At 39.2% G+C, this 23333-nt stretch overlaps 1 protein-coding gene across 3 annotated transcripts in view; it reads left to right on the top strand.

Moving 5' to 3' along the window:
- The window catches only part of AKAP6 (A-kinase anchoring protein 6), a 486105-nt gene that overhangs the window by 350081 nt on the left and 112691 nt on the right, over positions 1-23333 (top strand). For all 3 annotated transcript variants that reach the window (XM_043489943.1, XM_043489944.1, XM_043489945.1), the window contains exon 9: positions 15817-15937. In XM_043489943.1, coding sequence (XP_043345878.1) covers positions 15817-15937 — 121 coding nt within the window. The remainder of the gene's footprint in view (positions 1-15816; positions 15938-23333) is intronic.

Raw genomic sequence — 23333 nt, 5'->3', positions numbered from 1 at the left:
AAGTGAAAAATGAAATTCATTAATTTGACAAATATTATTAAATACGTCCTTTATGAAGTATAGAGGTTAAAAGGCAAAAATGAAATGGTCCCTGCCCTTGAGAAGCTCACAGTTTATTTAGTAGGAGGAACCAGATCTATAAACAACATAGAGTGAAGGATCAAAGTGATGAGTTAGGAATCTGCTTAGAGTAGGGAGCAGGGCTCATGGAAGGTGGGGCTCAGTTCTGACGGTGGTGGGAGAATTGGAGCAAGTCAGGAATGATAGAGAGAGACGGGACTCTAGAGGTGATTTTCGGAAGAGGGCTAGGGCAGGGGAAGAATTTTCCAGTTTAATCTGAACAAACATGTACTGAGCACTTACAGACACAGATAGACCGTAGTCCCTACCTTCATGAAATTTACAGTCTATCAAGAGAGCAGCATTAAACCAGTATTTCTCTGTATCATGAAGAAGAAGGGGAGGCAGAGGGTGCCAGGGAAGCTTAGAGCAAACAACATGTGGACTCCATGAGGCAGGGCCATGTCTGTCCCACTCACCACACTATGCACTGCATCTTGGAGTGTGCTAGATACCCAGTGAATGCTGGTGCATAAATGAAAAACTAAAATGAATCTAGGGCTTCGAGAGAACAGGGGTGTGGAATCACTATGCTGCTTGCCATTCCATATGATAGAGAACAAGGTAGAAAGCCATAGGGAGTAGTGCAAAATAAGGCTTAGGAAGAAAGTGAAGTTGAGATCCTGGAGTTAATCACTGAGTTCATGGTTCTAAACTAGGATGCATCAAGATGTCCTAGGGAACTTTTAAGCTGAAAACTGCCTGCCCATCTTACCTCCCTCAAAATTCTGATTCAGGAGGTAGGAGTGGACCAAGATATATTATACTTGATGCCCACTGCCAGTTGAAATCATTGCTCCAGTGGTTTTCAAAGAATGATCTCTAGACCAGCAGCATTAGTATCTCCTGGGAATCTGCTAGAAATTGCAAATTCTGGGTCCCACTCCAGCTGTACTAAATTGGAAAATCTGAAGGTGGAGACCAGTAATAGATTAGAAATTAATGGGAGATGTGGAGACAAGATTGGAGGCTAAAGCCAGAAAGAGTCAAACCTTGGATGGGGCAAGTAAGAGAGAGAAAAGGGCCACTCTAATGTGGGGAGAGAAAGAAAATAGGAAGACTCAGATTCAAATGATTTCTGTGTCATTCAGCATTTCATGATTGTTGAGCAGGCTCTACTAGGCACTGGGGTTGTAGAGGCAGCGGGACACAAAGAGTGGCAGGGCATGTAAATCACGAACGCCTGCCAGGAGAAGTGTCATTGAGGCTGGCCCAGGGTCAGTGGTGACAGCCAGTGTTTCCCACAGCAGAGGCAATGTGTACAAACAGCTGGAACCAGTCAGAGATTCCAGCAAGAATAGGTTGGCAATTTTAAAACAGTATTCTGGCCGCACTCTGGAGAAGGGACTGGCATGGGCAAGACTAGACAGTGCTTGGTTAAGAAGCTATTCCAGTCATCCAAGTGAGAAATTGTTCTGGCCTGAAAACAGCAGGAATGGAAACTGAAGGAAGGAAGTTGAAGACAGAACCTGGTCCCTGAGTGGATGAGGGGCATTAAGGGAGGTGGGGTTTAAGACAGACCTCCGTGTTTCAGGCTTTTGCACAAATGGACATGGTATTCAGTGCAGGGGAGGAGCAAGGGGCCTGAGGGGACCTGACTGTTTGGGACAAAGTTCTTTTTTATGGTCTGCAGAACATCTAAGTAGAAATACCCAGGAAGCAGATCTGAAGCTCAGGGATGTCTTGGGCTCCTCAACCATCAACAAGGACAGTATGGTGACTATGAGGTAGCAGGGGCTGAGGGAGGTGGGAGCTTACCTTGCGGTAGCGTGTCCCCACAAAACCTGCCCCAGGTAGACATAGCAGTCTCTTTAAGAACGCTCATTTTAAAAGATAAGGCTGATAGAGACATTTTTATTTCAGCTAGAATCTTTCAGGCTATATTATACAAGTCTTTTAAAATAAAATTTGTGTGTGTGCCAAGTCACTTCAGATGTATCTTGACTCTGTGCGACGCTATGGACTGACAGGCTCTACTGCGCATGGGATTCTCCAGGCAAGAATACTAGAGGGGGTTGTTGTGCCCTTCTCCAGGGGAACTTCCCACCCCAGGGATCAAACCCACATCTCTTAAGTCTACCTGCATTGGCAGGCGAGTTCTTTACCACTGGTGCCCCCTGGGAAACCCAAAATAAAAGCATAGCATTGAAAATTCCAAGGTGATATCTTGATTAGCACGAATTGAGAACTACTGTTGACTATTATTTTCTGTCTTCAAGCTGCTGGAACCTTCTGATTCCAGCTATTAAAATGTATTAGGTCTGCTCAGATTGCTTCCAACTACATAAAAAAATTAGTTTTAGGGATGTATATTCACTCTAGTCTAAATTCTTAAAGGAAGAGAGAGAGCATACAGGATTAAAAATTAAAGAACAGAATTCAAGTTGATATATACTTTGGACACCTGATGCGAAGAGCAGACTTTTGAAAAAGACCCTGATGCTGGGAAAGACTGAAGGCAGGAGGAGAAGGGGATGAAAGAGGACAAGATGGTTGGATGGCATCACTGACTCAATGGATATGAGTTTGAGCAAACTCTGGGGGATGGTGAAGGACAGGGAAACCTGGCATGCTATAGTCTATGGGGTCACAAACAGCCGGACAGACACAACTGAGCGACTAAACAACAACATCACGTAGGGATATGTGTGTGCATGTGTATGCATGTCTGTGCACACATATTAAGGGTTACTGTAAGTAATAATATGGAGTAGAAGAGTAGGGAGATGTTTCCTGACTCTGCTTCCGGAGGGAATTTCAAAGGGCTTTCTGTTCTTGTGGTAAAGTTCTAGAAGATACTTCAGTCTCACTCATACGCCAGCCTCTGGCTGAGGGGGAATTTGGGCAATGTCCACAGATGGATATGTAGTCAGGTTTGTTCTCTGTAAGAATGTAGAAGTATTCATCCCACATCATGTAATGTTTTAGAGTAAATTTTACTTTCAAATATAAACAGTATACACAGGTTATTTCCAAGCACAACAGGTTGAAAGAGTAAATTTTACTTTCAAATGCAAACAGTATACACAGGTTATTTCCAAGCACAACAGGTTGAATTAAATGAACTTTAACTATACAAAAGGTTAAAAGTTTGGCAGTAAAAATAAATCCATTTTCCTTTAGGAAATGAAGTATTCCTGAATAATTGTGATAATGTACACACACACACACACATATACATACAAAACACTCCCAAAGAGGAATAGTGTTGACAGATGAAAACAAATATAGCACTATTTAAAACATTACTTGATTAAAGATCAAATAAGCAATCAGTTCAGTTCAGTTCAGTCGCTTAGTCGTGTCCGACTCTTTGCAACCCCATGAATCACAGCACGCCAGGCCTCCCTGTCCATCACCAACTCCCAGCGTTTACTCAAACTCATGCCCATCGTGTCGGTGATGCCATCCAGCCACCTCATACTCTGTCGTCCCCTTCTCCTCCTGCCCCCAATCTTTCCAAGCATCAGGGTCTCTTCCAATGAGTCAACTCTTCGCATGAGGTGGCCAAAGTATGGGAGTTTCAGCTTCAGCATCAGTCCTTCCAATGAACACCCAGGACTGATCTCCTTTAGGATGGACTGGTTGGATCTCCTTGCAGTCCAAGTGACTCTCAAGAGTCTTCTTCAACACCACAGTTCAAAAGCATCAATTTTTCGGTGCTCAGCTTTTCTTCACAGTCCAACTCTCACATCCATACATGACCACTGGAAAAACCATAGCCTTGACCAGACAGACCTTTGTTGGCAAAGTGATGTCTCTGCTTTTTAATATGCTATCTAGGTTCGTCAAAACTTTCCTTCCAAGGAGTAAGTGTCTTTTAATTTCATGGCTGCAGTCACCATCTGCAGTGATTTTGAAACCCCAAAAAATAAAGTCTGACACTGTTTCCACTGTCTCCCCATCTATTTCCCATGAGGTGATGGGACCAGATGCCATGATCTTAGTTTTCTGAATGTTGAGCTTTAAGCCAACTTTTTCACTCTTCTCTTTTACTTTCATCAAGAGGCTTTTTAGTTCCTCTTCATTTCTGCCATAAGGGTGGTGTCATCTGCATATCTGAGGTTATTGATATTTCTCCCGGCTATCTTGATTCCAGCTTGTGCTTCTTCCAGCCCAGCATTTCTCATGATGTACTCTGTATATAAGTTAAATAAGCAGGGTGTCAATATACAGCCTTGACGTACTCCTTTTCCTATTTGGAACCAGTCTATTGTCCCATGTCCAGTTCTAACTGTTGCTTCCTGACCTGCATACAGGTTTCTCAAGAGGCAGGTCAGGTGGTCTGGTATTCCCATGTCTTTCAGAATTTTCCACAGTTTGTTGTGATCCACACAGTCGAAGGCTTTAGCATAGTCAAAAAAGCAGAAATAGATGTTTTTCTGGAACTCTCTTGCTTTTTCGATGATCCAGCAGATATTGGCAATTTGATCTCTGGTTCCTCTGCCTTTTCTAAAACCAGCTTGAACATCTGGAAGTTCTCGGTTCATGGATTGCTGAAGCCTGACTTGGAGAATTTTGAGCATTACTTTAATAGCGTGTGAGATGAGTGCAATTGTGCGGTAGTTTGAGCATTCTTTGGGATTGCCTTTCTTAGGGATTGGAATGAAAACTGACCTTTTCCAGTCCTGTGGCCACTGCTGAGTCTTCTAAATTTGCTGGCATACTGAGTGCAGCACCTTCACAGCATCATCTTTCAGGATTTGAAATAGCTCAACTGGAATTCCATCACCTCCACTAGCTTTGTTCGTAGTGATACTTCCTAAGGCCCACTTGACTTTACATTCCAGGATGTCTGGCTCTAGGTGAGTGATCACACCATTGTGATTATCTGGGTCATGAAGATCTTTTTTGTACAGTTCTTCTGTGTATTCTTGCCACCTCTTCTTAATATCTTCTGCTTCTGTTAGGTCCATACCATTTCTGTCCTTTATCGAACCCATCTTTGCCTGAAATGTTCCCTTGGTATCTCTAATTTTCTTGAAGAGATCTCTAGTCTTTCCCATTCTGTTGTTTTCCTCTATTTCTTTGCATTGATCGCTGAGGAAGGCTTTCTTATCTCTTCTGGCTATTCTTTGGAACTCTGCATTCTAATGGGAATATCTTTCCTTTTCTCCTTTGCCTTTCGCTTCTCTTCTTTTCACAGCTATTTGTAAGGCCTCCTCAGACAGCCATTTTGCCTTCATGCATTTCTTTTCCATGGGGATGGTCTTGATCCCTGTCTCCTGTACAATGTCATGAACCTCCGTTCATAGTTCATCAGGCACTCTGTCTATCAGATCTAGTCCCTTAAATCTATTTCTCACTTCTACTGTATAGTCATAAGGGAGTTGGTTTAGGTCACACCTGAATGGTCTAGTGGTTATCCCTACTCTCTTCAGTTTAAGTCTGAATTTGGCAATAAGGAGTTCATGATCTGAGCCACAGTCAGCTCCTGGTCTTGTTTTTGCTGTCTGTATAGAGCCTCTCCATCTTTGGCTGCAACAAATATAATCAATCTGATTTTGGTGTTGACCATCTGGTGATGTCCATGTGTAGAGTCTTCTCTTGTGCTGTTGGAAGAGGGTGTTTGCTATGACCAGTGCATTCTCCTGGAAAAACTCTATTAGCCTTTGCCCTGCTTCTTTCTGTACTCCAAGGCCAAATTTGCCTGTTACTCCAGGTGTTTCTTGACTTCCTACTTTTGCATTCCAGTCCCCTATAATGAAAAGTACATCTTTTTTGGGTGTTAGTTCTAAAAGGTCTTGTAGGTCTTCATAGAACCGTTCAACTTCAGCTTCTTCAGCATTACTGGTTGGGGCATAGGCTTGGATTACTGTGATATTGAATGGTTTGCCTTTGAAACGAACAGAGATCATTCTGTCGTTTTTGAGATTGCATCCAAGTACTGCATTGTGGACTCTTTTGTTGACCATGATGGCTACTCCATTTCTTCTAAGGGATTCCTGCCCACAGTAGTAGATATAATGGTCATCTGAGTTATATTCACCCATTCCAGTTCATTTTAGTTCGCTGATTCCTAGAATGTCAACATTCACTCTTGCCATCTCCTGCTTGACCACAGCAATAAGATATACTGAATGACTTCCAATACCTGAGAAGGGGTGTAATCACCTCTGGATTTCACTACACTAGGATGATCTTTCTGGTTTTCTGTTGAGCCAAAGGCCAAAAATATCCTTGTGCTGCTGGGTGAACATTCATGTTCACTCATATTCTCTTTCTCTCAATGAACATTTTGAATTTCTGCTCAATGGTTGTTTTTGGAACATTGTTGCATATTAATATAATTTTTCTTTTTGGTACACACAGTCATAAACTGTGTGCTGATATTGGGAATACTCTCACAGATAAATCACTAGACAATCCAAGGCGACCTTATTTCCACCCTGCATTTTTACCTTCCTCCCCTGATTTTTACCCTGTTTCAAACTAATGAACAACTGATCAGTGTTCAGTTCAGGTTCTTTTTGCTCCTTCTGTTGTGTTCTGGTGTTATCACATAGTAAGATCACAGTGCATCCTGTAGTCAAAGGAGCAAAAAGTGCCTGAATACCTTCTGAAAAACTGGTATTCTGGGCACTATGATTATTAAAATAAGTCTTACCGGCTGTAAAAAGAATCTCACCAGTATACATGTATTCATTTGTGATCATAATATCATATCCTTCTAATGTTCAAATACATTAAACTAATTTTAGACCTAGACAGTCTTCCACTTCAGTAATCTAATGCCATCCATACCAAGAGCCAACAAAGGATGAACTAAAGAGGTAGTGGCATAATTACTGGGGAAGTATTATTTCAAAGTTAACAGTAAAGTCAATTATTTATTTATTTATTTATATAACTCCTTTCCATCTTAACAATGCTAAAACAATTTCTGTGCTGCTTTGGGAAGTTTATGGGATCAATTGAAGAAGGAAAGAGATATGAGAGAGTCTAAAACAAATCTAATCTGCCTCATTTTAATGTGCAGAGCTTAACTCTTTTCTTTAAAATGTATTCCTTTATGCATTCCCACATCACTTTCACAAGGGATTTAAGTAAATTTACCAAAAATATTTACAATAAAATAGAATAAATATTGGACTGAACTCAGTTAGGTAAAAGTAAAATGTGTACCAGAAAACAAAAAAGTGTATCTTCTGTGCATGCCCTCAAGAAGGGCAATGGTTTGGCTCTAAGCTTTCCACATCCAAAGAAAAGAGTGAAATCTCATCCATCAGAAAATTCATAATATCCTAAGATTAAAAATAATATATATCCAGGGAAACACACTGGGTCCTGGGAGGGATTTCTCCGGTAGTTCTTTCAGGAGAAGACAGGCCTCTGTGATACTCCATCTCTTCCCTGGTGCCTCAGATGGTTAAGAACCTTCCTGCAATGCGGGAGACCTGAGTTTGATCCCTGAGTTGGGAGGATCTCCTGGAGAAAGGAATGGCAGCCCACTCCAGTATTCTTGCCTGAGAAATCTCATGGACAGAGGAGCCTGGCGGGCTACAGTCCATGGAGTCGCAAAGAGTCGGACATGACTGAGCAACTAATACTTTCATAAGAGAAACCAAATTCCCAAGGCAATTTTTTGATGTAGGCTGCAGAAGTGATGTCAAAGCACAGTTCAGTTAAGAGCCCATCTACAGGATAGATGAAGTCATATTGGGAGAGATCTCCATAGTAATTCTTCCACAAAGATTTTGTTAGAGATTGGGTGGCAGAGAGTTATTCCTACATTATTTACCTCCTGAGCTTCCCAGGTGGTACAGTGATAAAGCACCCACCTGCCAAGGCAGCAGACACATGAGGCAGGAGACAGGAGTTTGATCCCTGGGTTGGGAGGACCCCCTGGAGGAGAATGGCAACCCACTCCAGTATTCTTGCCTGGGAAATACCATGGACAGAGGAATCTGGCAGGCTGTAGTCGGTGGGGTCTCAAAGTCGGCCACAACTGGAGTGACTGAGCACACACATTTTTATCCCCTGCCCTAACCTTGAGGGTAAATATTCTCTGTGCTATGCTTAGTCACTCAATCATATCTGACCCTTTGCAACTTCACGGACTATAGCCCACCAGGCTCCTCTGTCTATGGGGATTCTCTGGGCAAGAATATTGGAGTGGTTTGCCATACCCTCCTCAAATATTCTCTATTGCTTGTTAAATCTTTGAAAACCAGGGAAGTATAGGATAGAGTAGACTTTTCACAAAAGGCTGAGCTGCCTAATCCTCAGCAGTATTCCAGAAGCAAGTCTGGATCCAGACCCTCTAACATATGGATAATGACATGGAAAGGTTTATCTCTCTCTCTTTTTTAAACAACGTTATCTCTTGCTTTGTCTTCAGATATAGGGGTTCTCACATTTGTGTTAGAATCACTACCATTTCTAAATTCTTCAGAATGTTTTCAAGTCCTTTGGCTAGAACTTAGTCCAGTGTATTTGAAAATTTAGAGAGAGTTTTGACTTCCTGACAGCCTAACGGAATCCTCTAGATATATCCAGAAACTTAAATTAATACTTCTAATTTTGTGGCTAATCTTGGAGGTTAGAATTTTTTTGTTTTATGGATTGTATTTTAATAGTAAGAGTTTATGAACAGTCCATGAGACCATGAGAAAGTGGGGCCTATCGTTAACAAATCTGTAGGGTTGATTTTATTTTTCTTAGACATTTTCACATGTACATGGGTGTATATGAGAATTCAGAAAATTACTACTGGAAAGAACTCCATATTCCTTTTTATTTATTAATGGCAAAGGCAGGCGGCTTTTCTCATGAGGAAGTGGCTCATGAATTTTCATTCAAAATAGTAAATTAGTGTCCACACTTTAATATGTTTAGAGTGGAAAGGGATTCTACATGCAACTGTGCATATCTGATTTCATGTCTGGAAAGCTAAATTTTATTCTTGAATGATATTGTGATTGGACTAGGTGCCACTCTTGTATCTCCCTGCTGTGCTTACATGACACATGGCATAGAGGATGATGGGAAATTCTAATCAGTTATTAGTGTTTTACTTCAATAATATTAAACTGTATTTTTATGAGATTTTGCTACCATTACCTTTAGTGTCTTTTTTGAAAACCAGAGGCAAACTTCCTTGAGCAAATAATGTGAACAGTGAACACTTAGTGAATATTTGGGGAAAGAATCAATATGCTAAAGAAGCTAGGAAAATTGGATCACTTAACAGAAATTCCAACATAGACAAGCTAGTATCTCAGGAACTGATCTTGTGTTTTTGGATATGTTGATGTGAAAGGAACTATTAAGTTTACAAAAGATGGATACTTAAATGCTCCAAAATATGTATTACTCATCCTTAGTAGAAAAGCTTCCAGGCCTTTTTGGTATTATCTTTTCTTCAACTATTGGTTGCTCTATTTTGATGATTTCTTCATTTGGTGTCTGATTTAATCAAAATTCCTTAGTGGACCAAGCTGGAACCTCATATATTCACACACACCTTCCATTGATTTCACTTGGGTGAAACTTTATCTTTTAAGCAAAGTTTAAGTTGAAATGTTGAGTTAATGATGCTCACTTTAAATACCAAAGGCTGAATGCATTTATGTATTCAAACACTTAGCTGGTCAAACATAACTCCCACCAGGGTTTAGAGGAAGGATCATTTCTTAAACTATGCCAGCCTCACAAATAATATATTGCTATCCAGTCTGCAAAAATTGATACTAAACAGTCTTGTTAGTATTTTATTTCCATGGTAAAAAATCCTGGAATCTTTTTTTTAAAAACCTGAAAAAGTTGAGAAAATGATGGACAAGATATTGGGAAATACTTTTGGTAATTATCATAGTAGTTAGCCCAAATTTAGAAAGAAAAAACACTAAAAAAAAAATTGCATGTTTATTTTTTCCATAGACTTGTCTCTGTCTTTATTAGAATTTCAGACGCTGAAATGAACACATAATTCTATATTTATCTGACAAAACCTGACTTTGATTTAGAAGACTTTTCTTCCTCATAACATGATTGTGCTTATAAAGCTCCAAAACTGGTAATATCATATCTGTGATAGAATGTCCAACTCTTTTATTGTGAAAACTTCAGGTATATGGCAATTTAAAGGAAAAATATACAAAAGAATAGCACTTTGGTGATGTGTTTGATTTATAACACTGTCTTAGAATAGTGTACAAGTCTGCTTTGTAATATTTTCATAGAGTATAATGTATTCATAGAGTACTGAAAAGGTATGCTTTGAGACCTTTTAACATCTAGGAGATTATATATTTGTATCAATCAGTTGACAGGAACCCAAGCACATTAACAAAGAAAATTTTATAAGGAAAATCCTTCCAAAAGAGCAGTTCTTGTACTCATAGCCCTTAAAAGGTTCTGAACTATTTGCCACAATTTCAATCATCTCTCTCTCTCTTTTAAAAAGAGGTCATTTGTCACGAGGACTTCAAGGAAAAGTACCTGGTTCTGAAATCAGCAGATGGAATCAGCATATTCTGCAAAGGGTTATAGAACTAACTAGTTCTGTGCTACCCTTGATAAATTCACTCATCTGTGATCTTTTCTGTTTTCCTGTGTGCTAGCTGGCATTTTCCTTAGAAGATGTCTTTTATAAAATCACTAGTCTACAGCATACCTTTGCAGGTAATAGAGGAAAGTAAGCTACTTCCTTTACCTCAGAATTTTCCTGCTATAATCAGCACATTAAATTATAGTCATTTAGAAGTTTTAAAAAAATAACAACAAAGAAATTCTAGTAATTTATTTCTGATTTGTTACAAAGTTATGTATTTGATTTCACTTAAATTTGGAAAACTGTCAGGTTTTTCCTAAGCTGTGAATTAACACATGGCAAAGAATCTGAAATCAGGCACAAGTGCTTAAAATATGTTTTTGTCTTCAGAATTAAGTTTCCATCCCTGGGTTGGGAAGATCCCTGGAGAAGGGAATGGCAAGCCTCTCCAGTATTTTCACCTGGGAAACTACATGGACAGAGGAGCCTGGCGGACCATAGCCCACGGGGTCCCAAAGAGTCAGACACTACTGAAGCAACGAACACTTTCACTTTTCAGTATTAGGATCTGATGAGAATTTGTCATTTGAAAAACACTAGTGCTGATTCTACACTAAAGAAACAATATAAAGAACCAAAGCATTTACCATATCTAACAAACTCAAGCTTAAGTATTCTCAGCTAGGATGAAAACAGACTGGACTGGAGGAATTGTGAACATTTTTGTTAGATTCATCCAGGACTTGCAGGTCTCCAGTGAAGATCATCTCAGATGAGCCTGAGGTACATTTAACTGGAAGAAATGGCTTTTGTTCTAAGTCCTTTGATAGAGAGAAAAACAGGAGGGAACAGCTCAATGGATGTAAAGACATGGTAAAGAGCTAGTAAAAAAAAATTCCATGATTCTGAACATTTTATCATCCTGTATGTAGTTTTCATCTATTTAAAATCTATTCATAAATTTCCTTTAATTTTCACCATAGAAGCAGGATGTGAAAGGAATGAGAAGGCAGCTCACATTAATTGAGAGCATACTGCACATAATCATTTCAGTACACCATTGTGTACTGAAGGCAAAATCTCACCTTCAGAATGAATGGGGAAGCCTGTCTGTATCACAGTGGGTATTTGAGGATGAAATATTATCTCTATCATGTATTGCTCTTCTGAATTCATTCTTGCCCTACTAAAAGTTTTTGGTTTCATTATCTATATTCATTCATCATCATTTATCAAGTACTATCCTGGTCATTGATTATGCCAAAGCCTCTGACTGTGTAGATCACAACAAACTGTGGAAAATTCTTAAAGATGTGGGAATACCAGACCACCTTACCTGCCTCCTGAGAAATCTGTATGCAGGTCAAGAAGCCAGAGTTAGAATTGGACATGGAACAACAGACTAGTTCCAAATTGGGAAAGAAGTACATCAGGGCTGTATATTGTTACCTTGCTTATTTAATTTAGATGCAGAGTACATCATGCAAAATGCCAGACTGGATGAAGAACAAGCTAGAATCAAGATTGCCAGGAGAAATGCCAGTAACCTGAGATATGGAGATGACACCCCTTTATGGCAGAAAGTGAAGAGGAACTGAAGAACCTCTTGATGAAAGTGAAAGAGGAGAGTGAAAAAGCTGGCCTAAAACTCAGCATTCAAGAAACTAAGACCATGACATCCGTTCCCATCACTTCATGGCAAAAAATGGGGAAACAATGGAAATAGTGACAGGCTTTATTTTCTTGGGCTCCAAAATCACTGTAGATGATAACTACAGCTTTGAAATTAAAGGATGCTTGCTCCTTGGAAGAAAAGCTATGACCAACATAGACAGCCTATTAAAAAGCAGAAACATTACTTTGCCGATAAAGGTCCAAAGATTCAAAGCTATGGTTTTTCCGGTAGTCATGTATGGATGTGAGAGTTGGATTATAAAGAAAGCTGAGTGCTGAAGAATTGGTGCTTTTGAACTGTGGTATTGGAGAAGACTCTTGGGAGTCCCTTGGACTGCAAGGAGATTCAACCAGTCCATCCTAAAGGAAATCAGTACTGAATATTCGTTGGAAGGACTGATGCTGAAGATGAAACTCCAATACTTTGGCCACCTGATGCAAAGAACTAACTCTTTGGAAAAGACCCTGATGCTGGGAAAAATTGAAGGCGGGAGGAGAAGGGAATGACACCAGATGAGATGGTTAGATGGCATCATCAACTCAATGGACATGACTTTGAGCAAGCTCTGGGACTTGGTGATAGACACGGATGTCTGGTGTGTCGCAGCCTGTGGGGTTGCAAAGAGTCAGACACAGCTGAGCTACTGAACTGATTCTGGGCATTAGGGATACAAAGATAAATTCACCCCTTACCCTTGAATTGTTTAGTCATAATCAAAGCTTCTTTTTTAATCATACACGTATGGAAAAGAAAACAGGCTTCCTTATTATCACTTGCTGATTGATAATTTATGAGACTTTCTAATTACATACATCATTGGTATAACAACAGAAAAAACCTGGTTTTAAGATCAGAGTTTAGGCTCTTACACACAATATTGTAGCCTTTCCTGAAAAATTAACATTTTCTTTAGGGAACAACATCTTGAAATAAATGCTGTTTTTCAGATTTCCTATTCCTCTCCCTTCTTTTAAGGGGCTTATGTGATCTTGTGATTCTGGGGTACAGTGAGGCCATCTGGCTTAATGTGGCCTCTGGATGCAGGCTGGTTAGGTTCCATGAAATGGGTCTTGCCCTGCCATTACATCATGAGGTTGCACCCAACAGAGGCCTGTGGCTGTGTTGTTATCTCTTGGCTTGGTTCAGGAGGTATTTCCTGCTGACTAAGCTTCATCTCAGCCTTCACTGGCCCAGCCAGCTCTCTGAGGTCTGACTTCAGAGACCCCCCTGGCTCTCCTTAGAGGTCATTGTCTCTGTTGCCATGGTAATGCCTCTGTCAAGTTCACCAGCTGAACTCCCAGAAACCTCATGGGAGGATGAGAGAACAGTCTCATCAAGGGGGAAGAGAACAGAGTAGCAAAGGGAGTCCTGGCCACAACTCTCTGCAACATCCCCACCTCAGGTTATTGGGAGGGCATTGTTTAAGGCAATCTCCCAGACTACGTAGCAGGAAAAGCATCCTGGCTTTCCCTTTAGGTCTTAAGCCAAGAGAGAGGGGGACACAAGAGAGAGGAGCACCTGCTCCTCTTGCCTTTATTTCATTCTTATTCTCCAAGTCCACTGAGATGGAAGTGGGAGCCTTTCCCTTCCTTTATCTTTTGCTTTTAATATTCTCCTGGATATTCTCACCTATATGAGTATTAGGAGTATACTCTCCTAATTTGGGGGATGGCATGCCACCTTTCCCCTGAGAGGGTACAAGGAGAGAGAAACAGTAAACATAATTCAGGAGATATTTCTAAGTGATTGTGCCTGCCGTGTGAACAAATGCTTATTAGTCATTCCTTATCAATCACTCACAGAATGAATAAAAAAAAAAGTCTAACAGTTTATTGGTTCCTCTTGCAGTGGTTTTTGCTTGTTCGTTAGTATTTTGAAATGGGATACTATTTCAGATTTCATGTATGCTTGTAAGTCTTTACTACTCAAAGCGTGATCTAGGAGCAGCAGGGTTGCCAGTTGCCAACACTTACTTCAGAGTCTCAGACCCAACCCTAAAAGTATTGAGTCAGTATCTGCATTTCAACAAGATTCTCAGCTATGCCATATGCATAGTAAAGTCTGAAAGCACAGTTCTAGACCACCTTAGCCTTACCAAAGGTTTTGGCTACATCGATTATATCCATCATTGACATTCACTAAACATTTATTAATTCATCCTACGTGTTAGCCAATGATAACCAATGGCCTGGGTACTTATGGTTCTAATCAAAAAGCTTTATAATTATGGATAAGTAATTAAAATAAAATAGACGATTCTAGGTCTAGGCTCCTTCATCACCAGATACACCTTAATTTTTTGACAGATCTATTAAGATTAAATTGTAAGTTATGAAAAGCAGATGTTCACTTTTTTGGAAAGCAGTCATTTCATGTATAGAGACAGGGACAAGGAGGTAATAAGATGCCCACTTGATAAGTTCAGATTCATACCTGAGGTTGCTGCTTCATTAGTACTGATAGGGTTTTGCTCAGAGTTTGTCAAGACTCGAAGATTTCTTTTAGAGGGATGATTTTGGGGAGAAGGACAAAGTCATAGTTTTTTTTTCATTCTGCACTTTCATTTTCTGATCACAGTGTTTTAGAAGAATCTGAGCTTTACTTATTCACCAGGCTTTCAATAGAGAATCACATTAATCCTTTTAAGCTCCTTATTCTAATGATTTATTTTGTTGAAAACCATAGTGATCCTCCTTTGAATTTTAATGATTGCTGGCTATTCAGAGATTCATTGTTTTGACTTCCTGTCCTTACCTTTGTTTCCTACATGTCTGTGGGGAACACCTGTCTAATACTGGATCTGCCCCTGGTTCTCACTGGCTTACCAGAGTCACTCAAGCCTATCTCTGAGTGTTAAACTGAAATGCTGGCTACTCATCCATGACAATAAATGTAGGATATACGTTTGCAGAGATAGGCAGATAGACAGCAGAGGGACAGATAAATGATTGAGTCATTTCCCAGTGAAAATAATATTTTGGATATGGTAGTAAATAGTGATCATATAGAGAAATTAGCTGAGTTAGTATTTTTAATCATGAATATATTAGGACGCATGCAGTATCCATGGAAAATCTAGTCAAAGAGAAAGAGGTTTGAATGCTGAGAGTGCTATTTGTACCCCAGATTCTGGACTGGGTAACCTTCCCAAGGCACTGACCCTCCATGTCTCAGTCTGTTAAATACAGCAATGCTCTTTTTCAAGGACATAGCCCATTTTGTTCAAATCATTTTGTTCAAATGCTGCAAATCCTCAGTAAGGGTGAGCGAATGGAAATAGCCATAATATGTCTCAGGTACAAGCATCAGAATTACATGTTATGTTTTCAAAATCTAAGAAAATGGCTATGTCACAAGCTTGAGTTCCTATCTGGCCCACTGTGTAACCACACCGAGAATTTTTCCTTCTTTTTCTACAGGTATCACCCAGGAACATCATAGGTTTTCAAGAATATATTATTCTAATATGAGATTTTTAACAACTACACTGTATTTATGCATAATACATTTTGTGCCTTATCTTCAGGCTTCTGGACTTTGATTCAGAATATCAGGAGCTCTGGGATTGGCTGATTGACATGGAGTCTCTCGTGATGGACAGCCACGACCTGATGATGTCAGAGGAGCAGCAGCAGCATCTTTACAAGGTTAGAGCTACCCTTCTTGCCTTTACCTTGCCGGGGAAGATCTGATTAGCCTGACAAGTCTTTCTCTCTCTCAGGATATCTTTTGCGTTCATTGTATGTATCATGGTGTCTATTAGAATTCCCTTCCCTGTCCCCAAACTCATTTCCATCCCCTGTGTGCTGACAGACTGCACCGACATCATAATTGCAAGAAAGTTCCCTTTATCACATTCTATTTGGTGTAATTCTATAGAAGGACAAAGATTTATCTTCAAGATGAATAGCAATAAATGAAACTGCATTAATAAATAGACTGAAACAAAATGAAGGATAAATGGACTGGTAACATTTAACAAAATGTATTGTTATTGGAGCACTCAGGTGGATTCTGTCCACCCCTCAGATCTTTCCAGAGATTAAAAAAAAATGCCTTCCAATTGGCTTGCTGCTTCCAGGGTACAGGGCTTGTCCAATTTAATGTTTATTAGTGTTACATAGCACAGACATTGTCATATTAAGTCAATGCATTTGCATGTGATTTAAGAAAACTGGCTTGGAACTCACATATTGATTGCAGGCAATCCATCTAATAACTATTTATATTGTTTTCCATGTCTGTTAATTCACCCTTAGCCTACTGTGTTTCACCGATTCTACTTAAATTGTCTTAGAAGTTTTTGCAAAACAGTTATGTGATTTTGACTTGAAAAAATGGTTGCAATATTCAGTGTCTGAAAAAGCAGTTGGGGAGGGTAGAGGGACTTTCCATTGAAATATCAGACTGCAGTAAATCTTCCTCATTTAGGCAATTTTTATTGGAGTAATTCTGACAGTTGTCATCCTTGAATTGCTTTGAGCATATGGCATATTTCAAAGAGCAGATTGTGAATCATAAAAAATAAAATTAATAACTAACCACAGAATCAGCAACAGTATAATGACAAGAAACAACTACCCTCTAGCTTTTTAAAATTTCTTATAGAATAAGAAGTACGTTCAAGGTCAAATAGAAGTTGTCTTCTTTCTTCTCCAATTTTTTATCATTTTAAGTTACCTTTCTTTAATATATTATTTTAACTTTTACCTCCTCTTAAGAGACATATTTATTTTCAAGGGTGTGGTAGACTTTAATTTGTGTCCCCTGGGAATCATCTTAGTTAACGGAAGATATAAACTCCCTAGGGACTCAGCAAACGGTGATATTTTACTCCCTAAAGAATTCTGCCCAACGTTAATCAAGTTTGTTGACTGCTAGCTGTTTCCTGTATGGATAGCTGTCCACATTAGCCACAAAGCTACCATCGTCTGACAGCACATATTGTTAGAATAACAATTTCAACCTAATGTAACCAAAGTGAGATGATTTTGTATTTCATGCTGGGATCAAGACTTACGTATGAAAAATGCCTGTAAATCTATACTAATTGTTTGTTAATATATGCTTTATTCCGAAGACTTAAGGATTAAAAGTCTAGGTAAAAAAGAAAAAAATAATAAAATGAAAGTTATCTAATCATAAGCCATTATCTCAGAGTTTACTGCATCCATGATGCTAAAGAGCATTTTTTCTTGATGCATTTTGTATTTTGCACATAAACCACTATTTTTTTTAGAAACAGTGCTCTTCTTTGTCAATATCGCATTCATATAATTTACATCACAATTAATAGGAAATCACTGAACAAAAAGTGCAGTCTTCTTTTGCTTGTGGTTTCCTTGTTAAGTGCTCTGCTTGCGAATTTCCATTCTGGCATATTGAAGGCCATTATTCTTCCCACTCAGTACTTCTGGAGTATAGTACTTTTCCAAACATTTTTGTACTGGGGTTCTTCATTTGTGACTCGTGTCAGTATATCTAAGCTCACTAGACTAATTTTGCATTTGACTTATAAACAAATTACAGATTAGGTTAGAAACCAAAGGCAATGCTACAGATTTGTGGAGTGCTCTCTTTATATAAGCTCCCAAATTATTCCAGAGATTTAGAAATCTCCAAAACAGTCTTGAGGATATTGATGAAGGACTCATTTAGAACTTGGAGTGGCTGCTAAGTTAGAAAAACTGACGGCAGAAAATTAATTTCAGGCCTTTGTCAAGAATCCCCAGGGATTCTCAGATTAGGTCAACGTTTCCAGTGTCCCATTTCTCTTTCTAATCTGCTTTTCTAGGAATCAATTCAACTAATGCCTTGGGAAAGTGAGATTTGGAGCCAGTTGATCACAGAGACCCCTAAAGGACTAAAGCTTTTCAGTTAGTCCCCAGACCTTTCTAGGCTTCTGATACCATTTGAGTCTACCCTAATCATCTTTAATCTTAATATTTGTTGGCCCTAAAAATTACCAACATGTCATCAACCTTTTTCACCAGGGGCACCATCGGCATTTGGGACAAAAAAATTCATTTGTAGGTCTGTTCCTTCCACTACAGGGTGTTTGTGATTCTTGTTCCTCCAATCATCGTGACAACTCAGTAGGACACCCAACTCTTTTCACAGAATTTTCATCTATCTCAGCTTGTCTGTGTCATGTTCGTTTGATAACATGCATGTGTAACAGTGAGAAAAAGGCTTTCCATTGGTATACTTTATGTTATTTAGCAAAGCATCTTACATAGTTGATATTGAACTAATAATTGTTGAGTTATAACAATTAAGGATGATATTGAAGTTAGCTATCCCTGCTATTAATGAAAAGAATGAGAGTGAATAGCTTTTAAGAGAGACGTCCACTGAGTTATAGTAAATTCCCAGGAACTGTAGATCAGGACAGTTATTCCTGTTATCATAGAATTTGAAACTTTTGTCCTCCTCTCCCTGGTGAGGAGTAGGGCTCTCTCTATTTCATCACTCAGCTGATTTCCTGGCATGGAGAGGCATGCCCACACCTCAGTTCTGCATTACTCAGTCCTAGGTTGATTCCTTGTGGTGTTGGAGAAGACTCTTGAGAGTCCCTTGGACTGCAAGGAGATCCAACCAGTCCATCCTGAAGGAGATCAGCCCGGAGTGTTCATTGGAAGGACTGATGCTGAAGCTGAAACTCCAATACTTTGGCCACCTCATGCGAAGAGTTGACTCATTGGGAAATACCCTGATGCTGGGAGGGATTGGGGGCAGGAGGAGAAGGGGATGACAGAGGATGAGATGGCTGGATGGCATCACCGACTCGATGGACATGAGTTTGAGTAAACTCCGGGAGTTTGTGATGGACAGGTATGCCTGGCGTGCTGCGATTCATGGGGTTGCAAAGAGTCGGACACGACTGAGCGACTGAACTGAACCGAACTGAGGTTGATTCCTGAAGTTCACGTTTGTAAGTGTTACGTTAGAGGAATTTAGTAAGATGGTAGTCAGAGAGTATGAAGTTGTTTTTGTTTTTTTTTTTATTAGCATTTTCAGCATTAGGTACTACCTGTCTGACTTTCATATTCTTGTCTCTGCTAGAAAGTCATGTGACTCCTAGATATGGAACTTCAGATAAAGACCAGACAATTCATTCAGCAGACCTCCTGAGTGGAGCATGTGTTGTAATATCTTGGTTACTCCAAACCACCAGAATGCTCAAGGAACTTTGAAGGGGAAAGAATTAGTTTTGAAAGGCAAAGAATACATTGATGCAACCTCACATAATTTAGACCCTTAATATTACAATGGGCTATAAAGTGCATTATCTGTTTAAAAAATTTCTTGTTATTTTCAGATTGTTAGAAATTTAAAATCATTTTCTTTCTGATTGGTTTTAAATTGCTGGGCCCTAAGAATGACCTGATTCTTATTAAAAAGTAACCACTCCCTTAAATATATTTTCTTCTTTGTTTGGAGACAGTGAGACATGCTGCCAATGTCTGTCCTTCCCCCTTCTTGGTCTGGCTCAGCGTCAGCATGGGAATCCTCTGAAGCTATTTTCTAATAAACATTGGCAGTATCATCAGCTTAGAAAACACAAAGGTAGTCTTTTCTCGTTTCTTTCCTCCTCAATTTGAGAATCACCTCCAAGGAGAATTTACTCCCACTCTCTCACTTTCTTTCTCTTCATTCCTCCTACCTTCCTAAGTAGGACAATTTAATTTGTCAAAAGTAACACTGTGATTTTGAAAGTTCAGCTCCTATTTGGACTAGCATTACGAAGCCAGAATTCATAATCACAGGGAGCTGTCACTCTGCTGGTCTGCATGTGCATTAACTATTAATGGAGAAATATTTAAAACCCACTTGCCAAGGAAAAGCTTTATTTTCCATTCCTACAGATCAAAGGTGGCATTATTCTTTGGCTCAGAGAAGCTCAGGACAGCTCCTCCCCCATCCTGTACGTTTTATAAACTGAGTGACTTGGAAGCATCTCCGTGATGGGAGAGTTGGAGCCAGCCGTGCCTGTTGCTGCCGTCCACGGCAGAGGCAGCCAGTCCTGGAGGGCCGTGAGGCTGTGCCCTGCCAGGCCCCAGAGCACTGCTCTCTCTGCCACCTACAAAGCACAGGTGACAGAGCCCCTAATCATGCTGGATGTTTCAGAGATGAAAGGGTTTCAGAGATAAAGGGTTAATTCCAAGAGCCAAATTCAGGAGTTACGGCTGGTGTCTATAGTTATTGTTGAACAAGAGCTGTTTTCAGATAATATGAAAGTGAAAGTGTTAGTCGCTCAGTCATGTCCAACTTAGCCCACCAGGCCCCTCTGTCCACGGAATTCTCCCAGCAAGAATACTGGAGTGGGTTGTCATGCCCTTCTCCAGGGGATTTTCCCGACTCAGGATTTGAACCTGGGTCTCCCGCATTGCAGGCAGATTCTTTACCATCTAAACCACCAGGGAAGCCCTCAGATAGTATGAAGCTCACTAAAATACCACATTTAGAGATTTGTACCTTGAATGAATGCCTTAGCTATTCCACATCAATAAAAGATTAGATTATATTACTTCTAAGGGGTTAAAAATAACTCTTCTAGCTTAAAAATAATATAATACTGACACTTCAACCAAGATGTATATGCTTTCAGGGAATTTACATGGAAGGTGTTATACTTAATTTAGGAGGTTAGTTATTCATGTTTTCTGCTTTTGTGGGAAAAATCCAAGTGTCCTATATCTTTCTCCATTGGTGTAAGTATTATAAAAAATATATCCTGTGTGAAAAAGGAAAATTCATTCATTCTATATGATACAGTGCTCACTAAACATAGTCATTTTTATTTTGTTATTGGTGTGAGGTTGTTTATAAGACTTCATGGGCTTCCCATGTGGTTCAGTGGTGAAGAATCCACCTGTAGTGTAGCAGCCGCAGGAGACATGGTTTCAATCCCTGGGTCAGGAAGATTCACCTGGAGGAGGGAGGGCATGGCAATCCACTCCAGTGTTCTTGCCTAGAGAGCCCATTGAAAGAGGAACCTGATGGGCTACAGTCCATAGGATTGCAAAGAGTCAGACACAACTGAAGTGACTTAACATAGCATAAAACTTCACAGGAAAATAATAAAAATATGTTAATATATAAGTACAAATCAGAAATGGGAAAATACATGTAGGCTGGATTCTGTTTCTGTGAGAAGAGTTAATTTGTAGTCACATAGACTATAAAGTCCTACACAACTACTAAAGATGATCCTAAAAGTTTTTCTGGGTTTCCTGGTAGTGAAAGCAAAGAGGGAGATAGGCAAAAAAAAAAAAGAGGGAAATAGGCTCAGATGATAAATTTACATTTTCCATGAAAAAAAAAATTATATTTCCTTGGAGAAATTAAGTTTATTTTGATACTTAGAAATGAAAATATCTTCTGTTAGGATTTTTTTTTTTAATATAAGGAATTAAAATGGTACAATAGAGAAATGGCTAACCACAATTATTTCTTACAGGTAGACATAATACTTCTGACAAGTAAGTTAGTTATGTTTCCTCTGACTCTGTTGCCAGGTAGTGCTTAGAGACTTTGAGCACAGCTCTCATCCATAAGTGGCTTTTTTCAGTGATAGTTTGGCCAGATGGAATTAATGAAAGGACGTCAATATTGTATACTGGAAAAGAAGAGGTTATTTGTAAAATGAGAAAGAAATGTAAACATTGAAGAGATGGAAAAACAGTTGAAATTAGTTAATACAAAGTTAACCAAAGGAAAAAAAGAATAAAGGAGTAAATTACAATCATGGGTAGACAAATGAATAGGTAAGAAAATGCTAAAAATCAAATACAAACAAGTTTTTAAAACTAAAACACTGAAAAAAGAATTATTTCAGGGGGGAAAAAAAGGCCAGACAAGAGTAAGGGGTAAATTTTAAAAGGAGAAAATGTTACTTTAGAGAATTTACATGTGTATTATAAGACAACCAATGTGACTTTTAGAATAAACATGTGTATGGAATGGGATAAGAAATTCTAGGGAATAAGAAATATAGTGTAAAAGAAGAAAAATGGGACATAGTTGACTTATTTTGTTTTTATAACTATTGATGCCAAAATGATGTTGTCATAGCTATGAACTGATCATAGAAAACAGATTAATCATGCTAGTCCTATATTTTGTAAATTCAGCTCTCTACAATAGTTCTCTTTCATTTTGTTCTGGATTATATTGATTTGTATAATTTTAAATGTGGCTTGAGACCTTTGTGCCTGAACTTGAGCTCTTAAAAATGTAATGATAGGCTGGTTCACGGAGAAGGCAATGGCAACCCACCCCAGTACTCTTGCCTGGGAAATCCCATGGATGGAGGAGCCTGGTAGGCTATAGTCCATGGGGTCGTGAAGAGTTGGACACGACTCAGCGACTTCACTTTCACTTTTCACTCTCATGCATTGGAGAAGGAAATGGCAACCCACTCCAGTGTTCTTGCCTGGAGAAGCCCAGGGGTGGGGGAGCCTGGTGGGCTGCCGTCTATGGGGTCGCACAGAGTCGGACACGACTGAAGCGAATAAGCAGCAGCAGTAGCAGGCTGGTTCATGGTCCAGGTCACGGTTACTAGGCTTAAAATAGAAGAAAGCCCATTAATTTTTTTTTTTTTTTTAACTTACGTGTTGGTGTACAGAATAGAAGTACATGTCAAAAAATTAAATTCTGTTAATTAGGCTTTATATTGGAATTTCAATATCCAAATTTTCTACCTTGATTGTTCAACGGAAGCAAATTACTAGTTAGTGAAGCAGTCAAGGTAAAAATGTACCAAGTATATCAGACATAAGAACCTAATGATAATTTTTTACCTCTTTCCCAGTAGATTAATTGTAGAGCTTAATTGTATGTTAGATTAAAACTCCATTAAGATAAGAAGAATATGCTTAAAATCATTATAATATTCCAAAAAACATTATCTAATCATTTTTAAAGCAATCAGAATGGAAAAACCTAGGCTGTCTCCACTGCTGTCTAGAAGTGAATTTGTTGTTTCATTTTTTTAAAGTTCAAGAAGTCCTTAGATTTGCTGTCATATTAATTTGGGCT

The sequence above is a fragment of the Cervus canadensis genome, chromosome 17, assembly GCF_019320065.1.
Source record: "Cervus canadensis isolate Bull #8, Minnesota chromosome 17, ASM1932006v1, whole genome shotgun sequence".
NCBI lineage: Eukaryota > Metazoa > Chordata > Mammalia > Artiodactyla > Cervidae > Cervus > Cervus canadensis.
Note: the sequence above shows the minus strand (reverse complement) of the source record. Positions and strands in the feature narration are given on the sequence as shown.